This window comes from Anas acuta, chromosome 9 (assembly GCF_963932015.1).
Source record: "Anas acuta chromosome 9, bAnaAcu1.1, whole genome shotgun sequence".
In the NCBI taxonomy this organism is placed as follows: Eukaryota; Metazoa; Chordata; class Aves; order Anseriformes; family Anatidae; genus Anas; species Anas acuta.
The window spans coordinates 16113444-16140243 of record NC_088987.1 but is presented as its reverse complement, the minus strand read 5'-3'; the positions used below and the strand labels follow the sequence as shown (position 1 = coordinate 16140243).

Here is a 26800-nt window from a genome sequence, read left to right as displayed (position 1 = left end):
GGACAGGGCAGCAGGCAGTCAACACCATTAAATGACAATACTGCTCAATATTTGCTGTTAATTGAGAGAGGCAGCAGCTGCTGGTATGTGGCTTCAGCCAGGATGAATTAGTAATAAGTCTGTAACTTGATTTATTTTTCTTCCCTAGTTTAAAGTTGCATCCACCCTTTGCAGTTCAGTAGCTTGCTTGGGATAGAAATAAAAGATCATAGCAGGCCTTAATTGAGGACTTAATTTTGTTTCTGTTTCCCAGTGAGTTGTCGTAGCACTATGATAAATTTGGCAACAGGGATAAAATTGCCCTGTATTTAAAGACTAAACTTAAAGATTTTGGGTTATTTTTTTCCACCCTGTGAGGCAGACAGTGTGAATGTAGCAGGCAAAGGTAGCTCCTGCTTTGAAAGAAAGCGTTTTTGTTTCTTTCCCACTGGCTTCCAGAGGTATTTGCAGTTATGGTTTCTCTGAACAGGAGTTTGGTTCATCTCTTTGCTGGATGGCACTGCAGGTCGTGGTGTATCAGTGCTTGGCTCCTGCTGGAGGGACCCAGCAGCAGGAGGGAGAACATGAATTCAACATTTTCCTTGTGCTTTCTGTTTTTTTTCTTTTTTTTTTCTTTTTTTTTTCCCCCATGCAAATGTGTTGTTTAACCTTTTGAAAACTTACTGATAAGCTGTTATCAGCCAGCAGTTAAAACAACAAACCCTCCCACCTCGCTGAGTTGGGACAGGAACTTCCCAAGGCTTCAAGGCCTGGGTGTTGTACAAGAACAATATCACAATATCAACCCAGGGAGAGTAGCCAGGCTGGGGACAAAGTTGAGTCTCTGAAGAAATTGGCCCCAGTTGCTATTTTCATGCTGTTTGTGCAGTCTTCTCTGTAAGTATGTATTTTGCATGAAATACTTTATTTTGAACTGGATATGGTCATGAGAGTGCAAAGCCACGGTAAGGTGGTGGGCAGCATTTTGAACAGATCTTAAACTGGACACGGGAAACGAGATCCTAGCTCCGATGAGAACAATGCTAACAGTCACAGCTCGGCTTTCACCATGAGCAGGAGAACTTCAAAGCAAATAATGTTTTGCTTGTTCAGTTCCATAAACAAAATACATCTGTGAGGGATGGTGTTTGAACTGAATACTCAGAATTCTGATTATCTGTTAGGATGAGAAATACCAGATTGAAAGAAATATTTGGGTCTGTGATGGTTATCCTAAAGTGGAAAAATCTAACCACCAGGTGTGTTTTGTAATTTGTTTCCAGTGTGTATGATTGTCTGTATGACATATAATTGGTTTTGTATTTGTTCTACAACAAAAATAACAATTTTTACCAAGGGCGTAAGTGCATTTATGCATTGTTAGGAGTTCAAGTCTGTGATACTGCCTTGTTTTGTGTATTGGCTTACAGGTGCATAAAATCTCTCAAGTTAAACCTGGCAGGCACTGTGCTAAAGCTGTAGTAAATACAAGTGCAAGAAGAACAAAACTCATCTGGTGGTAAAAGTCCTCAGGCCCCAAAAATCTCGTCTCCGCTAGGGTACTGACAATTCCTACCTTTGCTAGCAGTTACAAAATGATGTTTTATAATACTAGAAAGCTGTAATTTTCACGTGAAATTCAATAATATATTCCAGCGGCATTCTTCCAGCTTCAGGCTGGTGTTTTTTTTAAGAACATCTCTCCAATTTAATGTGCTGTTTTAGCTGTACTGTAATCAAATGCAATTTTTCCCGGTTTGGTATGTTTCTAATTCTCAATTATGCGTTATTGTTTCATCTGTAGCATCTACTTAAGTGTTTTTTTCTTAAGCAAGAAAATATATTTTGGAGTGTGTACACACAGGTGTATATAGGTCCATGATTCCTGTCTTTAAAACTATGGTTTTAAACTTGGATGCTGTGTCTTTGGTGCTCTTGCTCCTCTTGTCCCCACCTTGCTCTCAGGACATGTCTGTGTGGTGTGGTCCTGGTGCCAGGCGATGCTTCTGTGTGGGCACCAGCCCCTACAAGAACACCGCTTGTGCCAATGACCACTTGAGAAGGCACAGCAGAGCTTTGCTGATTTGGAGGTTTTATTTTTCTTTACAAACTGCTGAGCGAAGTGGGAGAAGTCCTCCAGGAGCATCACCTCAGATAACACAGTGTGAAAGCAGAGCTGTAGCATGGCTTCAGGGCACGGGGAGAGTCACCTGCTGCTGCTGCTGGAGGGATGGGGAGGCTGAACAGATTCACTGCAGCCGTGCGTCTCCTAGGGCCAGTGTTGGTACATTGCCTCCAGGATGGTGGGAATTACTGTGCTAATAAATGATTAAAACAGGGCTGGTACAGGTCAACAGTGATTGCAGGTTGGGACTGTTGTGCGTGTATGTTGCTGTTGTCGTCATCCTCCCTTCAGGAGACCAAATAATAGGCTCTGAATGTAGCTTAACCTTGAGTTCACATGCTTTCTTGTTGGGAGTGTGGAATTGCCTTTGCTGCTTAATTTGCCACAAAACCAGTGAATATAAAGAATTAGTTGTGCTAGCATTACTGAATTCCTCTTTAAGTGTTGTAGTAATGTTGATGTGTCTGTGGTGATTAAGGATCTAAGGAAAACAATGTCTGCAGGTAGAGCTAATCTCTTTTTAAGACTATGTACTTCACTTCTCACATTACAGGCTGGTACCAGCCAGTTCTGTAGTTCAAGGTGTTGATTATATTTCTAATTATATGAAGAACCACACTAAGTCTTGCAATCTTTTAGACTTCTGTGGGATGTGAAGAATATACAGGAGGCTCGGGCCTGGCATTCTCAAAATCTGTTATCTCTTTCCCTGCATGTTTGTGACACCAAGAGAAATAATGGTATGGGGAGTTGTAATCTATGCTGGAAGATTGTAATAGTTTAAGCTTTTCCTAAAATTTGCTTAAAATTAGGGAAATAACTTGGAGTGTTAGCATAAAATTAAGTGGAAAAAATCATTAATAGATTCTCTGGAAGTGTTATTTTAAAATCTAATCCAATCCAGAATGATATATAAATATATATGTATTTAATATGGAAATCTGTGAGCTCTTTTATGGGAGCTGCTTGCTTAATTTAAAACGAAATTGTACTATAAAAGGATTATAAAGTGTATGCCTGTGCTGAGAAAGGAAGTGCTAAATGTTATGAGGTGTCTTTCTACTCCTAGGTTCCACCCTTCTTTTTGAAAGGGTGTCCTTTATTTTGGATGTTTTCTGCTGCATTTAAATGTACCACACAACATCAGGATATGCTAATAGGATGTTTTGGATGGGTATTAGGAACATTTATTTAAATGCGTTTTTGTTCAATAGGATTCTGAGTTTTCTTACTGCTTTTCTTTCTAGAGAAAAGAATTCAGTTCTGGACTGTCTTGAACATTACTCATGGTGCAACTTCAGAGAGCAGCTTGATTTATCTGACTTGAAGAGGAGGCACATGTGCAGTAAGCCAAGAGGACATGGGCTTTCAGTGCATCTGGAAAAATGATCAGGTATCAGCAGTTGTTTATGCTTGAACTGTAGTAACTAGCCAGAAACTCGAGGAGGCAGGAAACAAAAGAGCACTCACTCCTGCAGTTATCCTTATGTTTTAGATGTTTTTTGCTTTCCAAAGGTAGGGATTAGGTAAGTTTGCCATCTTGTTCTGTATCATGTCTGTAGCCATTTCACTGCTACACGTGCGCTCGTGCAATAGCTCAGTTGCAGGACATCTGATGCAAGTCCAGTTTAGATGCAACTTGTGAGTGACTAGCAAGCAATGAGTATCAAAAGAACGTTTCCATAGCCTGGGCTGAATTTAATCATAAACTGTTCAGATTTTTCAAATGCAACTTGAACTCTGAGAGCTTTTGAATCTATTCAGTCAAATTTATTGATGATGTGAGGGGACGATTCCGATATATTATTTTTCTGTTGTTTTAAGTACTCTTTCATTGTACTTGCTGCGGTAATTGGATGCTTTTTGGAGAAAGCAGATTTCCACACAGGAATTTACACTGTTTTAGTCTGAGTAGAGACACCAGGGAAGTTCCAGCAAATGCAAAGAATAGTGGTTCACGTTGAAATTGTAGCAGCTTATAGACTAAATAGTTCTAGAATTATAGGTTTTTAGTTATTTGTTTTTCAAGCAGCTGTTCATCATCTCTAAAATAACGTCAAATGTTTAATGTATCAAACTATCTGGTGTAATAAGGGACTTTTTTTTTTTTTTTTTTTTTTTTTTTAGCAAGCTGACAGTTACAGTCTGGTTACAGTGAAGTGGATTCATCGAAACAGTTTGGCATTTCAGCGTAAACAGCATTTGTCAATTTTGTTCCTCTGCTCAGAGCTCTGCTGTCGGAGGAGGTAACTGCTGCCTGGGGGCAGCCAGGTTCAGCTTGGGGAGAGACTTTGGGAGGCTGAGCAGGGCAGGAGAGGAGGAAGGAGCGAGAGGTGCAGGCGGCAGCCAGTAGCCTGCGGCAGGGAGACTGAGCTAGGACTGAGAAGCAGAGATAGCAAGGGCTGAAGGGATGCCTGGAAACAAAGCACAGCTGGCAGGGAAGGTTGTGTGCTAACACCTCCCAGTCTGACTGACCTGGTCTCTTTGAATTTCCTTTGCTGAAGATGTTCTGGTTCATATTCTAAGAAAACTTGGTGTTTTTCTTCAGGGAGCAACCTGTGCAGCAAAGGTCTGTGCATGTTTGGTAAGGAGCTCTGGCTGGTGGGGAGGCCAGTTGCAGACAGGCTGACTGCAGCTTCATTTCCTGAGGAGTTGCCAGCCGTGCAAAATGGATTTTGGATGTGATTGAGAGACTGGTTAGGACACAGGGTTAGGAGCTTTGAGATGATAAAGAAGAGGCCCATGATTTCATAAATTCTTGTTGCTTTGAAATCGAGTTTACCTGTGTTCCTATTAAAAAAGGTGTGATTTTAGTACAAGTTAAATTTGCGGCTACAGGTCGTGCATTGTGTCATTCTGCGTTTCATGAGGGGTTGGACTAGATGGTCAGAGCAGTTCTTTGGTGTTCAGGTGTGCTATTTTCCCCCCCTCTGTCTGCAAACCAAATTTTTGCTATTGCTTTTGAAACTTGAAATAAATGGCAGAAAGTTCTTCTCATATTCTCTAATCTAATGCATCCATGTGAGCTTGTGACGCTTTTCTGTAATGTATATTGCCTTCTGTGTTAGCATGATACTTGATGTTTTAGGTACTGCTATTTTTAAGAATGTCATCCCTTGAATGTATGCAGTTTTTTACCTTAACTATATCTATTCCATATATCTAAAATTAAATGGTAAAACTGGTATATTACCAGGGTTGCTCTGTAAGTGTTCACTTAAAATTGTCCTTTGCTTTTCAAGTGGGAAGTGCTTGATATATTTGTCTGTGATGGTATTCAGATTATTTTTATTCCCTTTTGTGATTACTGTCAGAAATATACTTTGTTTGACTTCTGCTAACCAAGTTAAAAACACTTTTGAAAGCACACACAATTAGTAATTTCAGAGAAATTGCATTAGTCAAATTTTCATTGTATTTTATTTTTATTAAAGGAGAGTATTTGACATTTCAATTGTGAGCATAGGTATATGTGAAGAACCCTGAAAAGGAGCAAATTGTATAATTGTTCTGTAATCTTTGGAAATTTAAGTTTTGAGGAATATTGTCAAGAAAAAAATAGTGTTTTCTTTACGAATACTAGCAGAGAAATCATTTATGCTCATCTTTAACTGTAAAAATATCTTAGTTTTCTTCAGTTAGTGGATGGATATATATGTAAGGGAAGAAAACTTTTCAGCCTCAAAGAGACAGAAAATGTTTTTCTTTAAATTTTCTTTACATTTGTATGATGTTTCTCATAAGTAAATACTTCATGCAGATAATAGTAGACAAGTTTTAGGAAGTAATCGAGCCACCTGTGTGAAGGCTTGCAGGAGCATGCATGATGGGGCTACATTTTGGGATTTGTTTAATGTAAAATCTCTTTTTTTTGTCTGTGAGGGGTGACGGGTGCTGTAGAGGCAAAGTATCCATATGTTTAGTCTCTATCATGTTATGGATTATAATTAAGGTGAAGTATTTTACTGAAGAATGAAATTTTCCCTTGATTTAAACCTGATTACATTTCAATGAAAGCAATTAGTTGCATGAACTACCCTGCCCTTGCTTCATCAACAACAATTTATCAGTTTCTTCATCAGCATTGCTGCTGCTTTTTATTTATTTTATTCAGTTAATAGAGCAGACACTCTATATTGAAGTGCTGAATGCACAGTAGTGGTGGAATAGGGGAACAGAGGTGCCTTAAGGACATAAAGCGGGCCTTTTTGGGGGAACATGATCTTTAGTAGATTGCATGTAACGGGGGAGCAAGCAAACCAGGCAAGCTACTAATCATGTAGTTGGTTATTGGTTTCTGTTTGTTTTTATCCCAACAACATGATATATCCTTTATGAAAAGGACACACATTTTCTGTTCTTTACCACTAAGTGGGAAGTAGCAGTTTGAGCAGGCTTGCATCTCTCAGCTTGAAGGGAAAGTGCAGTCAGCTTTTTTGCTCTGCTTATGCAGAACTACAGGTTTTATATGCTGTTGTGAAATAACTGTCCTGGAAGACCCCACAGTTAATGCTTCAGCTACCATATTTCATGCAGGGTTGTCGTTCTTTCTCTTAGCCATCGCCTGTATTTACAAAGGTGGTGCTTATTTTCCCTGGATGAGCAAAATCTTCTGCAATACCAAGCTGATGGTTTGGTTTAGTTGGAATATTAGGACATTGGCGAACTTTTATGTGCCCCTTTGGTGAAGGTTGTATAATTTTTGGCTGTCACTTAGGGACAGCTTTCTGGCGTAATTCATAAAGCATACATGGTACGCCACACATCATCTCCTGAGAAGGCCCTGCTTGGGGTGATACACACAGTTCTGCATTATCCAGCACTGATCTTGAAAACAAGGATCAAAGTCATCACTGCTGACGAGTTTAATGCTCTTCATCTAAATATTCTGGGCCAAAAATCTGTTAAACGTGATTTGAAATGTTTAAGGTGTTGTCATCGCTCTTTGTAAAGTGAATAATTCTGTGTGTATTCTTTAGACAAGTCAAGAGGGGCAGATCCTAGGGGCTGTGGTTAGCAGCAGGGGAACAGAAGAAATGTCTTGGGAAAGAGGTGCAAAACAAAACCCACAACAGTGAGCTCTAGCAAAAAAGCTACTGATAGCTTCATGACTGGCAGTAGTCTGGGAGGCAGATGCTGAGCAGGTTTTGTGTGTCTTAAGAGCATTTGCATAGGGCTGATCAAATGGTTTTGAAGGAACTTTATCTCAAACTACAGAGAACTATTAACACTAAAAATAGTGCCTTATTCTGTCAGTCTTTAACTTACAAATGCATGAATTCTGCTGTCTTAATGGGCTTTCAATGTTTTTATTATTATTATTATTATTTTGCTATAAATCTGGGTAATATTCCTCAAAGAGGTTGTATAACAGTAGCGAGGCCGGAAGGACTCAATTTGGCAAGACCTCATAGTGCAAAAGATCAGATTAATTTTTTAGCTTCTGGTCGTTCTGCAAAGCATTCAGTATTTCACTGTCTTCATAGGAAAAGAGGCCTGAGAGGTTCCAGAAGATCATCTTGACCCTTTGCCTCAATGCATCATCGTTATTGCTGGATAATTCCTGTGAGGCCTTTTTCATTTACCCTCTAATACAGGAGGCAACGAGACTTCCTTAGATTAGTGCTGTATTTACCACTTAGAAAGCTTCTTCCAACTTAAGTAAACGTCTCTTGTTGCAATTTGAGTCCTTTACACCTTCTTACCACAGAGGTGGAGGATATTTCTTTTCTGTTGTTCTGCAGAAACCATTACTAGATTTAAGGACCCTTATATCTCAGTCTTCTCGTCTCTTTTTAATTTGTTTACACTGAGCAACCTCAATCAGCTCACTCATCCCTTGTAGCTCACTTTATTAACCCTCTGGCCTTTCTTGTACTTGTGTCCGGGGTTCTCTTCTTGGCAAGCCTCACCCCAAAATGGGCTTTACCACAGGCTTGACCAAAACTGAGCAGACCATGAGGGTTTCTTCCATTCTCTCCAATTTGTGTTCCTGTCACTGAAAAAAAGTACCTTGTTTATGACGACTCGATGTTTATAATTTGTGCTCAGTCTGTGATCCTCTCTATCCCCAAATCCTTATCTACAGACCAGCTGCTCAGCAGTTGTTACTATATTTGTGCAGGTGATTTTCTTCCTCTGAACAGAACCTCCCATATGGTTTCACTAATTCCTCAATAGCTTCCCAGTTATGCACGGGCAGATCAGTACCTCTTTGTGGGAATAACTTAAATTATTAGGACTTTTCTTTGCACATGGCACTAATACCGAGGCTTCGTTCTTGGATCTCATTTTTTCCTAGCAGTGTTTTGCAGGCTCCCAGTGTGGGAGAGGAAGGGTGACTGTAGCTCACTCAGCTTTGAAAATGTCCCTTATAGCTGTTAATTATACATACTTAATTTTATTACTTTTGCAGCATTTCTTACTGCTGGCAATTCTGTTAATGTTAATTATTGTTATGGAAGACTTCATTTTGAAACATTCTCTGGGAGAATCACTATTTTATGGCCGTTTCCCTGAACAAATAGATCTGCTGTTCTCACAGGGCCTCTGCCAAGGATTTCTGCAAATGACCTCCAAGGGGAAAAATAAACACATTTCCTTCCCTTTAGTTGTATGTTTTTGGGTAGACACTTTGCAGATGTGGGTGACTTTCAGAGCATTGCATATCTGGTCTGGGTTTGCAGCCCTCTCCAGCTCCCTGCTTTCGTTGCTGAACAGACCTGGAAGGCTCCCTGTGGCTCCAAGTGCTGCTGCTGCGTGAGCAGAGAGGGCCCAAGGCTGGTTCCCGGGGCAGCCCTGATGCACCTCTAGCAGCAGGGTCACCAGAATGGGCACCCTGCTTTCATCCTGCCCCAAAGGCAGCCCCTCAGCCAGGGGATGCTCATCCTCAGTGAGGCAGGAACGGGGGTTGAAATCACAGGCTGTCCTGCTGTGAACCGATCCCCTGTAAAGCAGGGCTTGTAAACAGAGCCCCTGACCCCAATCGCAGCTTGCCTGTTCACGGGGATGTTGCACTTGGCTTGCTTTTGGGCTTTTTCTCTCTGCAGTTTTTCCCTCCTCCAATCACCCCTTGACCCCCAGCACTTGGCTCTGAGACTTGAAGAGACTGAAGATCTTCTGATGGTTTAAGTAAAAAATTTTCCTTTCTTCCTGTCACCCACCAACCAACTGAAGTTTAGGCCGTTCAGAAGGGGAATGTGTTGGAAGGGTTGGAGTGAATCAAATATCTTGCAGGTTTCAGGACTTGACAATAAAACGTCCCTCCAGGCGTCCTATCTATGCAAATACTTAGGCTCTCTGTTCAACAATCATTTGCTCCCTCACTTTACTTTTATTTATTCATGCAGGTAGGAAGTTTTCACAGCGGAGTCCCTCTTGTTACCTCCAAGTGTGTGCAGAGTGGATTTATAAACAGCTTCATGCACATGTTGTTATGAGATTAGCCTTTGAGTCACTGGAATCTCATTTCTAATTTTCCTGTTTTTAGTGGAGTATGCCATTTGCTTTGATTTTCCTGCTTCCCTGTGTGTCTGTCACTGGGCGTCAGGGATGGAGACCTTGGGATGGATGGGCCCTGGCTCTGATGCAGCAGAACCATCCTTTCCAGTCAAAGGCTGAATTAAGATTTTTGCCCCGTATCAATGTCAAGTTACCAAGGCCTATAGATAGCGAGATTATGTTATTTTTGACTATTGGCATAATATTGTTGTTCTCAGCCTTCTGCAATTTCGGTAGTTTTCCAGTTTATTAAAATTGAAGGTCATTGGATTGGAGAACGTGTTAAAAATTATTTTAGGACCAGGCTCAAATTAATATGATGTGCCGGCTTTGAAATGTTATGCCTAGCAGATGCTGTATACCATTCCTATTACTTACTAATTGGCTTGAAAGTGCTTAATTATCCTGCCTTTTTCAAATATAGTGAATAGATATTTGTTAAATGCTTCTAGCTTTCCTTTTGCACCCATTAGCACTGGCTTTGGCTGCTATGATTCCTAATGGCCTATTTAGTTACTCAAATATCCTTTCGGAAATCCTCCTACCTGTGAAGTGTCACCACCACACGTATGTTCCTTTGTGAACTTTTTTTTTTTTTAATAGCTTATACCCTTGTCATACTCTATACATTTCTTTTTATTTTTTTATTTTCCTTTTTTCTCTTTAATACTGAACTGAACTTACCCATAGAGTCATGTTTGGGCATCTGATGCTTTATAAAGATTTCCCTGCTTTTGCCAATGTTCTTGTCTGAATGAGAAGGTGGGGAAATTCTAACGCAGATCAACTTGAAGTTAGCTCTTTTGATGCATAAGTGGTATGCAATATACATTATTAAAATATGTAACTGGTTGTAGCCATCCTGCTTTCTAATGCTGCTGTTTGGCTACTGACATGATCTTGTAAGGAACCATCAGTTTTAGGCCAATGTCTGTTTTTTCTTTTTCCTAATGAGCTAAGGTAGTTATCTTGGGTTAAATTCAGGTGCTTGTATTTGGAAAAATTTAACCTGATCTGTTAAGTCAAGGACAAAATTGCGTCTTGGTACGTTGACCCAAGTCACCATGGAAAAGAAAATCTTAACTTATATGTGCAGGCTCTTTTCTTCTACTGGTGTCTTCCTGGGGTTTTGTTCCCACATACTATCCCTGGTGGGTGCTTTTTAAATGTCATTGCAATTAACCCTTGGAAACCTCTGAAAATTCTATTTTTTCCTCTGAGTTTTTAGTTCTGTGCCACTGTTTCTCCTTTTCTTCTGCTTTTTGCATGTGGCACTGTGCTCCCCTTCTGGATCCTGAGATCCTGAATTTACCCCACCCCCACCCTCCTGCCTTTTTTTTTTTTTTTTTTTTAATAAGGGTTAAAATATAATTCCCATTTCTGTTTGTTTAAGAGTGCCACTGAAATGTGGAAGCTCTTGTTTCTGCACCGCAGTAGTGAGGTGAGCCGTCAGCAGGACAAAGGGAAGGCAGGAGGTCAGGGCAGGTCCTCTGAGCTACAGAACCACGTGCTGCTAGGTGAGACTGTCATACAAAGTGATCCTGTGGAGATGTGTCATTCAGCCTTTAGCCCTGCTTCTCCCTTTGGCAGCAGGTGCATTCTCTGGATAGAAACCTCATGATTTGCTTTTTGTGAATTTTAGCTCTTGAGACGTAATTCTGATTTGGATCTCCTCAGCAAAAGTTCACGTGTGCTCTTTTTGATCTTGAAAGTAGGTAATGAGATTTGCATTAATTTTCTTTGGTCGGCTTTATAAAGCTCCATTCAAAAACCAAAGTCCCAAATCAAAACTCAAATTCAGAGCATACTAATACATTCATAGCAGTAACTCTTTGGCTGGGGTGGTTGCGTCTCCCACACTGCGGTGATGCTAAGAGACGATGTGCTGAGGGCAGGTGTAGAGCCCTGTGAGACCCACTCGGGGTCTTTTAGCATGGACCAGTGGCTGGCACTGTCCGGGCTGTCTGCTGACTCAAAGACACGCTGATGATATAAACCATTGTCCTAACATAAGCAAACTCCAACCTGTCACCTCATATAAGCACACTTTACATAGGTATTCTCAGCAGGCAAGGTTCTGTTAGCCTTCAGGAATGCTTTGTATCCTGCCCTTCTCTCTCCACAGAAGCTAGTATCTGTGATTTAAAGTAGCACAAATTCTTTGTTTTCTAAACCCAAATCTGCCTTGTTGTTATATCCATCCCTAGATCACTTGTGGAGGTTACCCACTTTCTGTAAGGAAAGGTGGGAGAGTCTCAGACGTTCTCCCAAAATGCTCTGCTCTACAGAGTAAGTTTTGGGACATCTGATTTTTGGCTTAGTTGCTTCTTACTTGCTAGGAAAAGGGGTGGTGAAAATACCAAAATTCTGGTTCTTAGTAATCGGGAAGGCTACAAATTGGTCAGGAGCTCAAGAGATCACACCAATGAGTTGTAAACCCCAAGGTGGTGTAGTTGCATAATGTGCAGCCTAGGTTTTTATTCAAACCTTGTCCATAATTCCTGGTTATGCTCAGCTCTCCTCTCCTTCCCTATTATTTCACATACAAAAACAAGGCAGAACCTGTGTTCTGTCTGTCCAGATCCAAGTTAACCGTGGCTGTCCTTGCGTGCCTCCACCAGGACAGCATCATCTGCTTGGGCGTCCAAACTGACGCAGTGTGTCCTCGCATCTGGTGTGCAGAATGAAGCATATGCACTGGCGTAGAAATGAAAATGAAATGAAAATGGCTGGTAGGCGGCTGTGCGGATGACCGCCCTGTTGTGCCCACCATTTGTTACGTAGCTGCATGTGTCAAACTGTGCACGCTCCGATTTTTGGTTCCGAATGTTTCTGACGTTGTGAGCCTGCCTGTCTGCTGTTGTGAATGTTTGAGAGCTGAATGTGTGATTTTGTTAGTGCTCCTATTTTTATTTTGTTGGTGCTTTTGCATTGCTAATCAAATACAAGCCTCCTATTGTTCTCCCTGCGGCTTCCTTCCAGTAGATGCTTATATTTTGTTATTTTAGTAATTCCCAGGGTTTGAAATCCTCAAAAAAAGCCAGAGAGGTGATAAACTCCTTTTCTGATTACTAAATACGTTTGATTCATCTAACAGATGGCTGTTATTTGATCTGCTGTTGTTACCCGAGCTGCACGCAGGGGCAGAAACTCGCAGGAGTGGTGACTTGGAGGCAGCAGAGGATGTCCTCGCCCGGTCCTTCCCGTGGAATGGCAGCGCTGATGCCATTTTACCCCGAGCAAATTGTTTTCGGTGGCATCTCCCCGCCTCGCACACGTAGCACGGGGCCGGGTGGGCTCCCCGCGATTCGGGCGGCTCGGCGGTGGGCTCGGGCTGTGGGGTGCCCAGATTTGGCTGGCAGGAGGTGGCTGACGGTGCCCGCGTGGATTGGCTGCCCCCCAGCTCCCCTCGCCGCACAGCCCCAGCCAGCTCTGCCGAATCTCGAAACAGCCCGATTTACATCCATTCATGAATCCGTGACGTCAGCACGCTTCTGTGCTTCTTTGCAGCAGGCTGCAGGATTGTGTGGGTGGAATTTCCTTTTATTTTGCAACACTTCCTTTTTTTTTTTTTTTTGCCTTCCATCTTTTTAAAGCAAGAAAATGGAGCATCACATAGGCTACCTTAATCCTTGTAAGTATTTTGTCAGAAATGTCTTTTTTGAAGTGTGTGTGTGTTTGTGTGTGTGTGTCTAATGGTCAGCATTACCCTTTCGCCATTTATTTCAGAAGGACAGATGGATGTTGCATTTGTGATGTGAAAGGGCTGAAAAAATGATGCTGAGAGAAGGGATAAGGAAATATGCAAGCTTAATTTATCCATCGCTGCCTGTAAATCTGATAGCTGTCCTGTCCTTTTGCTTGTCTGAGAGAGAGACATTTTTCAGTTACAATTTTGCACGTTATCTTCTTGTGCCCCCCTTTTAAAGGGGAAGGAGGGAATAGCAATGGAGAATGGATATATATGGAATATGCAGGGAATGACATAAGAATTATTAAGGACAGTATAAAGAAGCAGAATTGTGTGTGTATGTACATATATATATATATATATATATATATATATATATATATATATATATATATATATATTTATGCCTTCTGGACAATCAGATTTTTTTCCTTGTGGGCTAATCAATTGATTCTTCTATTGTGTTACAGTAATAAATAATTTAAATCCTCTTTTGAGGTGGTGTAGGGATGTCTGTGTTCTCATCAGCCTGGTAGGAATTTGTTCCTTTATTATTGCAAATAGCACTTTGTGCTGTCTGTGTTGTGCTGAACACATGATTTCTACCCCGTTTTCCTAATAGATGAGGAAGCCGGGAGTACCATTCCAATTAGCGATACTGTTCACTGGGGCAAGATTTGTCATATTCTTGCCTACCTGAATGGGGGCATGATGTCATGTTTTCTCCCAGTGAAGTGAGTGGAGCCATTCTTTATTTTTATTTTTGGAGACTGGGGGGGTGGGGGGTGGAGGGAAGTGTCGGGTACTGCAATAGCTACATAATACCAGGCCAGACGTCTCTCAACTAAATGAAATATTGGGTATTTTAAGTTGATCTGGAGAAAGATGACATCAGGCCCGTGTGTTTGGATATGCTGATTTTATCGATAGGCAGTCTGTTTCCATAGGAGAAACTGAAGGAACCTAGTGATTGTTAATTTTGAGAAAATATGGAAATATTTGAGGAAAAACAATTAAGTGAATCGAGAGAGATTTGGCTAGTCTGATTTGCAAACATAGGCATTTTTTTTGCAGTAACCACTGTGTGTGTAGTCATAGACATCTTGGGATACCCTGTAATGCAGATATGTTTAAAAGTTTCTGGTACTCTCCTTTTTGTTGTTTCCGAAATGTATGTGCATTTTTGTTTCTAGAGAGATGCAACCCTTTGAACCTCAGCTTCTGTAACAGACTTGTGCTGTGAAAATCAAAGAAATTATGATTTTGCTGTAGCAGGCTGTTTGTTTTTGTTTTAACACCAGTTTAGTTTGTATATTTGGGCCCTTGGTCTGATTCTTTGTGATCTGGAATGGTGCTATCATTCAGATTTGTCTTTGTCCCCTGCTGCCTGGTAGTTAAATTTATAGCTGGGATTCAATTTGACTCTTGTGTCTGGAATTAGCAAACAACTTAAAGCACAGAATATACGGTAGGCATTCTTACCATTTCTCAGTTATATGTGAAATAATGTTAATGGGTTTATTTTTTTTTTCTGGTTGCATTTTTAACCTTCCTTTTTGTCTTCTATTATAAAGAGTTGGTAAGTGGCTTATCTCCAGTGGATCAGAAAATGAAATAATGATTTATTTGAAAATCTCTTCATAGATAAGCGGTTTCACAATTGATAGTTATTAAAATGTGGTTCTGCTCTGAGCAGAGGCAGGATAAGAAGGGTTTTACAGTATTTCCTTTTTTTTTTTTTTTTTAATGACTGTTATAGCAAATATGAGAAATGAGAAGGTGACTGATTAGACTGGAGTTGTTTGTATGTGGTACCAATTCTGTGCTTTCTGCAGTTCAGATGTGGGAATAGATTTCAAACAGTGGGACTTCTCCAAATGACAGAATCTTTAAAGCTTTTATATATCTATTTATAAAAATAAATTAAGTCTGGCATCAGTCATGTGAACACATTTAGTCAGAGCAGGTTCTTCTTCAGCTGTGGTCCATGGGGTTGGGGTGGGCAGGGGAAGGCGCCTGAACCTCCTTGTGCACAGAATGTTTTGGCCAAGGTCCTGCCTCAGATACCAGCTGTGGAGGAAGGCAGCAGCCTTACAACTTCCAGTGAGTTTTTCAGTCATAACTGAAAGAAAATGAGTAAATTGAGGCAAATGTTACCTCTGTATCCGCAGAAGAGGCAGGACTTTGGCACTTCAGCAAGCCCTGGCCTGCTTATGGTGCTCTTTTCTCTCCTTAGGAAATGTGCCCCGTGCAGGGGCTTAAGCTTTTGTAGGATGCTGCTATTGTGATTCTGTAGCAAACCACTTGTGCTTCTTGCAGGGGGAAAGGAGGTGGCGAGTAAATATTTCACCTAAAACACACACTGCTTTGGACTGAACAGCAAGTTGGCAGTTGTGGCAGAAATAGCGAGGTGGGCTGGAAGCAGCAACACCGTGTGTGCTTACTCCCTCCCCTATAAATACTCAGCGTGCATTTCGACCTCTGTCCTCTTTCCCTGTTTACAACTTCAGCTGAAAAGTCTTTTGTTGGAGTGGGTTCAAAGGCATTAGTGACAACTGAGAGTAGAGCAGGGTGAAGACTAGATATTTTCTGTGAAAAATTTTATAATCCTCTGGTGAACCTGTAGTTGTTGGTGCTGTTCCTTCTGTGGCAGTTGCTAGCTCAGCACTAGAGGTGCTGTGAGGGAAGGAAGGAGAAACTGGGGTGCAAGTGGGAGGCTGGCCTTCTTCCAGCAGAGTGGGCTTGAGGAATGCAGGTCTCAGTCTGGACATTTTCTTCATTCCTAGGATGTTTGTCCTTTCCTGTCCCCAACCCGTTGCTTTGCCACCTTGAGGCCTTGCAGAGGACACCAACATCATCAGTAATGCACAGTACCACTGAAACATAGAAAGTCTTCCCTCCCCACCCTTCTGGGCCTGAGAAGGTGCCCTTACTTTATCAACAGCAGGCAAAAAGTTGCTCAGTGGGGATGAGCCGGAGGGCTGAGTGTAGCTTTGGAAAGTCTCTGCAGGATATTAGGGGGCATGTGGCCTGTAGGGCCTCTGAGGGTCCTCCATATTCCTCGGTGCGTGACTGTGCGTTGTGTGTGCAGTCCTGATCGTGTTACCGTCGCGTAAAAGCTCTAGTGGCCTGAGAATAGGATCACACCTCTCGGGTGTTGCTCTAACCCCTTACGCTGTGTCGGTAATACAGGCTTAATAGAGGCTCCTGAGCAAGTCATTGTGCTTGCTTCTCTATGGAGGAGTAATCCTCTTTGCTTGTGGAAGTGCTATGGTGCTTACTAAATGCAGCGCTGCCTCTTCCCTGCTGAGTGACCTGCCGGCTGGCCTTCAGGTGTCCCCATGCTCTTCCCATCGGCTGTGCACTCCAGCACTGCCCCCAAAGCACTACACACACCCTAGCTGTTGGTATTTATATTTATATATATATATATATACATATTTTTACTTTCATGGATAGTTGCTTAGATACTTCAATACTGGGTATAAATCATGTAAGCTGCTAGTGCTGAAGAAGTGTGTATTTTTTTTATGTCAAATATGCTTTGTGAATCTTGAATAATTCATGTTTACTACAAAAATAATAACAAATGTGAGTGAATGTACCTGAGACCAGTCTGATGCTTCACACGAATCAAAGCGAGAGTTTGATTCAGTCACTGGATTCCTGAAAATAGCACTTTGATATTGATCTTCATCCTCAAAGATCTTTCAGACATTAATTAATCTTAACACTGCTCCTTGGAGGAAAATATGATGTTTCAGTTCTGTAAGTTGAGGGAAATTACAAGATACAGCTCATTGATAGTACTGGTAAGTTTTAGCACTTAAGTTTTTTTCACTTGGCAATGCCAGGAAAGCTGTAAAGGTATGCGAACTTGAAATTTTTCCTGGATTTTGTAGTTGTAAAATACTGGAATTTAAATCCCTTAATCTGTTATTGTTATTTAGTAATGTAGCATGGATCTTCAGTGAGGTAAGAAAGTGCAAAATTCAAAAGATTGGAGAGAAAACGACTGGAGTGGCACCTGAAGTCTGTGGCTGGGTTTTAAAAGGTGTTTCGTACCAAGAAGACAGCTGTAAAGATGAAAGAGATGAGTGCAACTTAAGGTCATTTCTAAATTTTGATCCAAGACGGATTCCAGTAGTAAGTCAGTGGTATAAAAGGCTAATCAGAGTTTAGTTTTTCATTTATACTAGCTAAATGTTGTACAGTAGCGTAGATGAGCCTGTGATGGAGGCTATCAGTAGTCTATGAGCCATCAGAACATTGTGCTGAAACCACCGGTGTTAAATAGTTGAAGATCTGCCCATAGTTGAAGATGTGCAGACAACCAAAACAGAAGTTGCAAATGGGCATACAGATGCGAGCTGAATTTGGTGAAATCAAACTGTTGTAACAAGATGGTACAAGGTGGTCCCTCATTTGTCACCCCTTTTCCTGCTCCTCAGCCCTGTCCCCTAAGGGCAGGTGGTTGATAAATTATCCTTTTTTTCAAAAACTGAGGGCCTCAGTTTAGAAACACAGAGAAGGGCTGCTTTGCTTTAGAAATATGTAGTACCAAAATCCTGCAGTGAATTTAAGAATCATTATGCAACATCACTTATTTCCTGTGGCATCAGATTATGCAATTTCTGAGCAGAAGAATGCAAAGCCCTGGAAGAACACAGTAGCATTTTAGGAGATCCAAAAATACCTTATACAGGATAGAGGAAGCATTTATGTATGTAGCGCTGAAAATACACAGTTATGTAAGCTGCTTATTTCACAAACTGCTCTTTGGAAAGCTGGCTAGCTAGCAGGTGAAACAGGAATCAATCTAGCTTTCGCTGAAATCAGCTGAAGTGGTCTTCCTGAATACAAGGGAGGGTGGATTGGCTTTTTGTCTGCCTTGTTCGCAAAAATGATTTTCTGCTTTTTTTGTTCCTTGTGCCAAAAAGAAGTGGATGCTTGATTTCTTCTTCCAAATCAAGCTCTCCTCCGCCTCCCACAAATCTGTGACCTCATATTGAAGGAGTTCCTAGCTTAAATATTTGTCTAGTGCTTGTGGAGTTTAAATCATTCCTATGTGGAGAGCCAGTGCAGATGCACAACTTCCACGTAGTGGTAAGAGTCAACGGAGTTGTTTTAAGGTGAAGTAAAGTCCTGGAGATCTATTAAATGTCTTTGGAGGAGTCAAGAGGACGTGAGAAAAGGGGATCTGGTCGATGCAGTCTATTGGAATTTTGACGTGATTACTTGCCCAACACTCTTAAAGAAACTAACCAGCTGTAAAGTAATGGGGACACCCCTCTCACTGAGAAATAATTGGTTAAATGATATGAAATTAGAGTAGGGATATAGAGAGCAGTGTTGAAAACATTTTCACTAAAAGAAGCTGTCGTGGTGGTTCATTCTGGAGATTGCGCTACGTGTGCTCCTTACACCTGTGCTTCCTTTACCCAGGTCATTTAGGAGTATTCTAAAGCAAAAGCATTTGCAGAAGCAAGGCCTACAGGATAAGAAACGTGAAAGGCAGTTGCAGAGAGTACTAGATGGGTCTCAAATTTGGATGATAAAATGGCAGTCAAATTTAGTGTTGATTACATACAGTTTAATCGTAACATCCCGTATGTGGGAATTAGGCTCTGAATTGGCTTTTACTGCTCTGGAATGAGATCTTGAGGTTGTATGAGATCTGTGGAAGTTAGATGAGCATCCTGAAGCACGCCTAGACATCAGATAGCATTGGAGAAATAGTTAGGAAAGAAATGAAGAACAAAACTGATCATTATGCCTTTGTACGCTTCTGTGGTGTGCCCACACTGGGGATTCTCTCTGTGGTTTCACTCCCCCATCTCTAAGATGATACAGAAGAAATGGGAAAGATGCTGAGAGGTGATCAAAGATACAGAGCAACTTTCCTAGGGTGAATGAGTGGGTGGAATGGGACTTCTCAGGCTCAGAAAAAGATGTTGGAGTGGAGGATGAGATGGTTCATAAAATCACAGCTGACATTACGATGAACAGGGTTCAGGTGTCCTTGAAACAGTGAGAACTTGTGGTATGAAGAATGCAATCAGCTGGTGAGAGGTTTGGTGCAAATAATAAGTTGGTGTTACCTTGTGCAACGTACGGTTAAGCTACAAAACCGCTTGCTGCAGCATAGCGTTTACCAAAGGGTTCTGGTTCAAATGACACACTTGTGCAGGAAACATGCAGTGGGCTACAGAATAGAAAAATACCATGGTGTGCTGCTGGCGCACAGAGAGCGGGTGAGCTGCATGTTGTGGGGAAATTGGCTGGGGCTGTACCAGGGAGATTTCTCTGTCCTTGGTTTCCTGCCTTGGTTTTTGGAGGCAGGAAATGGACAGAGATAAACCTGTTCTTCTTGTATGGTATGGTTTTTTTCTTATGGTATGGTCCAGGTGTCACTTATTTCTACTCTGACGAGCTTAGCTGGGATTTATAAGGTGCACAGCAAACCTCCAGCTGGCTCCATGCACAGAGCTTGAATTCAGCCATTATGAGTATTTCTTGGCTGGTATACTGTACTATTTTTGTCACTGTCAGAAAGGGTTCAGACCAGAAAGCGAGACAGAGTTGTCTTTCTCACTGAGACAGCGACAGACAAAAGTACGTTACAACTGTAAAATCACTTTTGCCAAAAACACTGAGTACCTATCTGAGGATAGACGGGGAATGTGTTGAATAAAGGTGAACATTAGTCAGCAGACACATGAGTTCAAGCTTCTGTTGTGATAGCACACTCAACATACGGTTACGTGTTCATGGTCTCACCTGCTTAATGCCCGTGGCTGCATCAAAATACTCTGTTAACATTTTAGTATGACTCCTAGAGGTTTAAGCCCAAATGCACAGCTCAGAAAATGCCTAGGGAGTCTGTAGAAGTTAGTTATCTTATGTTGAGGTGCCATCCAAGTATTTCCCAAAGAAAGGAATTAAAAGTGTAGAGTCTAGTCTTATTCTGCAGTAGGTGCAGAAGTAATGCAGTGTGTATCTGACAACCAGAAATAACAGGGTGAAGCACAGGACGCCCCCTGAGTGTTACAACACCTTGGTTTACCCAGGTATGTGCTGCTTTCTTGTAGAGTAAGCTAGGGTACACGCATAAATGTGTTGAGATCAGAGCCGCTGCAGTGACAGTCGGAAAATCTTGTTGGTTCAGATGAAAGGTTTTCAACTGTTTTATCAGAAATTAATGATGTTTTGGCAACGTCACAGTTGTAATACGCAAAAACAAGGCAGGATTGTGGCTGAGTATCTGAGCAGGTGTGAGAGGTGGGATGTGTGTTGTGATGTGGAAGCAACTTCCTTGAAGGAAGAGAGAGAGATCCAAACAAACAAAAAGCACCCAAGCAAAAACAACCACAAAACAAACAAAACAAGCTGTTGCCTTGGGCTACTTCATAGCTTAAAGATTTGCACATGCTGCGGGCTAGCTTAGTGCAGCTTCGTTTTTGAAAACCTAATAAAATAAAGCTTTTTCTTACATGAAAAAGGGAAGGCAAGGCAGAGCAATGCTGGGTGAAGCATCAGGATATGCTCGGTTACATTTCCTTCATCTGAGTAATACTACTTCAGAAAAAGTAAGAGGTTGCGTTTGGCTGGTCAGTGTATCTCGTTCTGTATTAATATATCTGTTACCACAGGCTGTGTTCAGAACAACCATACAAAACACAAGCATGCGTTCCCAGTGATGTAAAACCGGACAAGTGCAGCATAAGAGGAATATCCGATTCACTCGAACAGCACTTTCCTCACCAAGAGAATGTGAAAATAATACGCATATTTTTGGAATGCTGTGGAATAAAAATGATGTGATTTCAAAACCCAGAGGTCAGAAACGAGAGCCAAAGCTGTGGTACTCGCCAGCAACTCTCGGTTCTTTCATGTGCTGAAGTTAGACTGTGTGCCAGGTCAAGAGATCTTAAAGGACTGTGTGGCAACCTGTTGTGAAAACTCCCTGCAGAAAGAGATAATCACCAGGGGCAGTAGAGCTGCAGGATGCGCATAGCGAGATAACTCTACTTTATAAATTTTTTGTATTTTTGTTAGATTCTGGAAGGTTTTAAAGTATTGTCCCAAGCCAGGAGCGTTGTGTGAGCCTTGAGATGATATTTACATTAACTGCAGTTGCGTTATCAGTGCAGAAAGGTGTGTTTACTTTGCTGTACCTAATGTAGCAAAGAGAAAATCATGTTGAGTACCAGGAAAAGGTAAGGGAGCTCCAGGGTGTGAATATAAGTAGTGCTGTGGACAGGAAGCCCCTCTGACCTTGATGCTTGCCCTTTGTCAGTTTGCTAGTCTTGCCCAGCGGCTCTTATTCAACACTTAACTGTAGATCAGAGGATTGCTTTTATTTCCTTTGTATGATGGAAGTGCAAGCACAGAATATGCTTGACTGTGTAATGTAATAAATAGAGTTTAAGGAAACTAAATATTACTAGAAGCATGCTTATTAGGAAACCGAGTGGTGACTACTTTACACTTACGCAGCCTTTACAGTATACTAAGATTTTATTTGCGTGCTATGTCTAGAATTACGATTTGCCACTTGAGTTTTAGCACAGCACTTCAAAGGAGAAACTTCCACCATAGCCTGTGTGCTTAACTCTGCCACGTCTCCAAACCCCACCATTGCTTTGACACAGTTGTATCTGCTTGGCTCGTACGGGTAGTGCATGCTTTGGTGGCTCTGTGTGCATGAGAACACGCTCCTGGGGGATGCTTCCAGGGGCACGCAGGATCAGGCGATGTGAGAGCACGTCTTGTGATAAGTGATTCACCCACTGGTGCTGCCTCACCTGATCTGTCATTCTTCTAATAGTTGTAAACTGCAGTGCAGGCTGGCTGGCATGCTAAGGTGCAGTCAGTCTCTTTCTTCTTAAAAGAGGTGTGCTTTGTCCTGCTTTTTGTTGGGCATGGTGGGATTTTGCAGGGAAAAAAGCTGTGCCTGGAAATGGAATCACAAAAAGTTGTGATTGTACAAAATTATACTGAGCCCTAAATTTCCTTATAAACTAAAACAAATTTTTTAGCTGCAGAGTGCCTGAACTCATCAAAATAGCTCAAATCAGAGGCTCTGCCTTGAAGTCTGCTGTTGCAGAAGCACTTTGTGAAATCTGAGTATCTTAACTATGCACACAGTCCTCCTACACATGCATGCAGCTTTCAGCTTTGACTTGGAGACTGCTATGGCAGAAGCGTCGGTAAGACAGAAACAGAATGCCGCTTGTCTATGCTCTTCACTGTACAAGTTAAAGAGGCACATACCAATCACAAACATCCCAAACAGCAAACACTCTGTGTAAAATGAAACTTTAAACTTTCAATGAAACATTTTTTTCAGTTCAATATGAATGATCTCAGCCATATCCTCGGTACCGTGAACAAAGAATAGGGGAGGCATGACAGTAAAGCTCGAAAAATTCTCTTTATCCCTTGATGAAAGAGATGGCAAGGTCGAGGACAACCTAATTTGTTAGTGTTAAATCAAATTTTGCTGGGGGAAGAGGTGGTGCATTGCAGAATTTACTGTAATATAAGATGATTTAAAAAAATTCATTTCCCCAAAAAGTCAACATTGATGCATTGTGGCAACCACTGCCTTCTACCCCCTGCTAACGTATTTGGACTACTTTACTTCACATAGGCCCGATACGGAGTTGTTTTAAAATAAATGCTGCCTTCTCATGCTCTGAATGAGTTCACTACACCTCTGAAAAATCAGGCTGCTTATGTAAGTACCTAAATAAGGCTCTATCATGCTGGTTAGAAAACAATTCTGTAACTTTTGTGCACCTCCTGTCCCTTCCTCCTGACTTGATGAAGCAGATATAGTAGTATATACTATATATGCTCTATATACCATACTTTATGATTATTATTTGAAACAGCTAGGACTTGGAGAAGGGAGGTTGATCTAAGGCAGACCTGGTGTCCACAAAGCCGGGGTTTTGTTCTTGGCTGTGTTATCAGTCACTGGGGCGGTGTTGTGCTGGCCCTGCCACGGACAGGAGGGAGGTTGAACCTGGTATCTTCCAGAGGTCTTTCTCAGACAGAACATCTGACTTGGTGGCCAGCCTACTGTATCTAGTGCGGAAAATGCATACGGTTCACCTCAACTTTGTCTTTTTCTTGAGAACAATAAAAAGGATTCTTTGTGCCTTTGCATTTTGTGCTGTATTGTGCCCCTGATCTCGGTGGAAGGCTGTGGGCCTCTGTAGGGCAAATAATATTGGGGTACAAGAGAACTGAGGGTCAGGGTGGTCTGGTAGCTGGTGGCAGCACAACTTACAAATGTTGCAGTGCCTCAGTAGCAGGATGAAAAAGAGAGGCTTAACTTCCCATGCAATGCTGGGAAAGGCAGGGGGAGGCGCATATGGTGCTGATAATCCATCTAGAAACAAGGCAAATGTGGAAAGTATTCCAGGAAAGCTGTTCTTTCTCTATTAAATCTACACAATCCAACATTCCAGAGTCGGGAAACTATGTGAAAAGGTAACAGCAAAATCCTAGTTTTTTATTAGCTAGTGTATTTACAGAATCGTGTAAGAGTAAAATAATTTTATCCCCCAAGTCTGATTTAATCCTTAATGCACTTCCCATTGTTTAAACTTGAGGTATTTTGAGACACAGTTATCTCAAATTCTTGTTTTGGATCTTAGTTCAGAGATTTTTTCAGGTGAAACTGAGACTAATGTTCTACTTACATTGCTTAACATGCTGTTTTGTAAAAAGCAGATTCCACTGTGGGAACATTGGTCACACTTTGCTTTTGCATAAAAAAAATCACTCGTCCCTTTCAGACCTCTGGAAATATCAGGGGAGTGCCCAGGATTGCTGAGTTGGAGCTGGTTTGGTATTTTTCTGAAACTCTGTTTAGCTTTGAACTTTACCCTTTTTCTTCTTTGTATCAGCAACAAAATCTGTCATCATTTAACTCCTACTAGCGGTAACCGTACTGCAGCAGGCACCCTACAACTTCCCATGGCAGGGAGTCAGTCCTTTCATGCCCATCACAGGTATGTCAGGAATAATCAATTTCCAAGATTCCTGTTCATGTTGGTCAGCTCCTTTACCAGCATAGACTGTGATGCAGTTTTGGACTCGCTTGCTATTTTGCTTTCCCTTAAAAAATTAAGTTTACAACTGAGATGACGTCCTTCTAGAAAAGCTCTTATGTGTACCCCACGTGAGCAGGTGGATGTAAGGGGATGTGGAAACAGGCTCTTGGCTGTTCCCATTTGACGCTGCTGCAGAGGGACTGAAGCACAAGGCATCAGCTTTTCATACACCAAGCTGAAGTTCTTATCTTTAATCTCTGTAATGACCTCATCTTGAGAATTTACGGGCCTGAGCTGTTCCCTTGCGATTGGCTGCATGGAGCTGGCCACCTCTTTCTTCCCTTCAGTGCCTGTTTGCAGAGCTCGGGACTTTGCACCAACTGTAACTGATCTTACTTTTTAACAAAATAGGTTCTCTTACTGCCTTTTTTCCCCCTCTAAACTTCATGTGGGATTTAAGGTTGGACTTTGTCCCGTTACAGGCTGCATGTGCTTAATGGCTTCAGGCACAAGGTTAGGCTTGTCCCTGGTGGGCAGCCAGCGCAGCGCCACAGGACCCTTGGCTGCCCCCCGGCTCTGTGTGCAGGCTGGCTACACCGAGAGGTGGCACGAGGCTGCCTCGTGGAAGGGGGAGCTGCAGTGGGGCACGGGGCAAGAGCAAAGAGATGGGGGGACTTTGAGGAGGAGGCACCAGCTCTGAGTTTATACGTGCCAGGGGAAGCAGCAGAGCAGGAGGAGGCGCTCGGCAGGCTGGCAGGAGGAGGGAGATGAGAGGTGTGTACTGTTCCTGGGGAGTTCTGTAAGTCTTCAGTGGTTTTGCGGGTAACATGGTTAGAGAATGTAACGCCTTGCTATATTGACCTTGATGGTATTAAACTGAAGGATTAGCATGGCCATGACTTGGTGGGCCTCTGAGGGAGCAGGTACAGCCACCCCTTGGTGGATTCAGGACACTATCGCTGTGCTGTGTTTCTCTAACGCCTCATCTCGGGGCTTTGCAGAGGAATTCTGAGTCCGTGAGCTGCACCAGACCCAGAAGCAGTGACTGCACTCAGACTATGCCTGAGCTGGAAAACACCTGGGGATCAGCTTCAGTCTGAGAAGGGCTGTGTACTAATCACAAAGGGACCATTCTGTGCTGCAGACTGTCTTTCACAGCTCTGACCTTGAGGCTTTTGTGTATGACTAGTGGTGTTTGTTTACCGGGCCATTCCTGCTCTAGGTTACTGAGAGTACTGTGCCAGTGGAGTTTCTGTAGGAATAATTTATTTGCTTCTTTGAGGGCAGTAAGTATTTAGTAAGTATCAGCGGTTGTCTGGTCTGGCTAGTTAATTATCAGCTCACCTCTCAAAAGTGTACGTTGTGAAAACACTTGAATAAAAATCTGAAAGTTGTTCTTTTTTCTCTCTTTCCAGGTACTGGGTCCTCATGTCACTAATTCTCTAAGTACCAACTCCGACCATCTCCTTGATGCACACTCACGGCATCATGGCCAGTACTCAGGAGCGTCTGAGCTTGTCTTCCTCTCCAAACTCGATTGGCAAAGCTTTCTGTGAAGATAAAGACTTTGGTAGGGTACATGATGAGCATGGACCTACGGGAAACCACCCGTCCCCCGAGCTCATAGAGGATGTGCGTGAGAAGGGCTTGCTGCAGGCAGACCTCATTGAGAACATGAGCAGCCCGGTCACTGCAGCAGTGCTGACCAGCATCAGCGAGGACTCTAGGGACCAATTTGAGAACAGCGTGCTGCAGCTGCGGGAGCAGGATGAATCCGAAGCAGCCATTCCTCAGGGCAACAGGAGCACTATGGATGGAGAGAGCAACAGTGGAGCAGACGACGTCAAAGTCCAGTTCAACAGATCAGGCAGTGGGAGCGGTGGGTTTCTCGAGGGACTCTTTGGTTGTCTGAGGCCCGTGTGGAACATCATAGGCAAAGCATACTCCACAGACTACAAACTGCAACAGCAAGGTAAGTAGGGAAGATGACCTTTGTTTCTTCTGGGGCAGTGTGTGAAGATGTGGAAAGAACCGAGGGCTTTTTCTCAGCTTTTTGTGTGACCATTTTGCCACATACAGCGCTGTAATGGGTTTGCAAAGAGAAATCCTGTGCTGCACAGCCTACAGCTCTCATTGGCAGCAAAGACTACAAGGGACAGAGTGAAAAATAAATGCGTATTCTGACCCAGACCTTGGGCTGTCATGACAAAGTCTGAATCTGAACCAGGTATTTCTTAAGTGAGAAACAGAAAGAACTGTGGCAAATGGGGGATCAAGCCAACTACTTAATTTCTGCACTTTTCTCATGCCAGGTGAGCTTGACATAGGGACGACTTCTGCATGTGCACAAGGGTTATCTCCAGTTGACTGCCAAATAACAGAAATATTGCTTCTCTATGGGCACGTTACGTGGGAAAAAAAATACATGTTTATTTC

General features: G+C 42.2%; 1 protein-coding gene across 6 annotated transcripts in view; it reads left to right on the top strand.

The window, feature by feature from the left end:
- MAP3K13 (mitogen-activated protein kinase kinase kinase 13) overlaps positions 1-26800 on the top strand; it is a 74512-nt gene that overhangs the window by 22718 nt on the left and 24994 nt on the right. For 4 of the 6 annotated variants that reach the window (XM_068692849.1, XM_068692848.1, XM_068692853.1 and 1 more), the window contains exons 4-5: positions 3352-3497; positions 25780-26336. In XM_068692849.1, coding sequence (XP_068548950.1) covers positions 25835-26336 — 502 coding nt within the window. In that variant the 5' untranslated portion in view covers positions 3352-3497; positions 25780-25834. Of the gene's footprint in view, positions 1-3351; positions 3498-13089; positions 13239-25779; positions 26337-26800 lie in introns of those variants that run through there. The other 2 variants (XM_068692852.1, XM_068692851.1) reach the window with 2 other exon arrangements.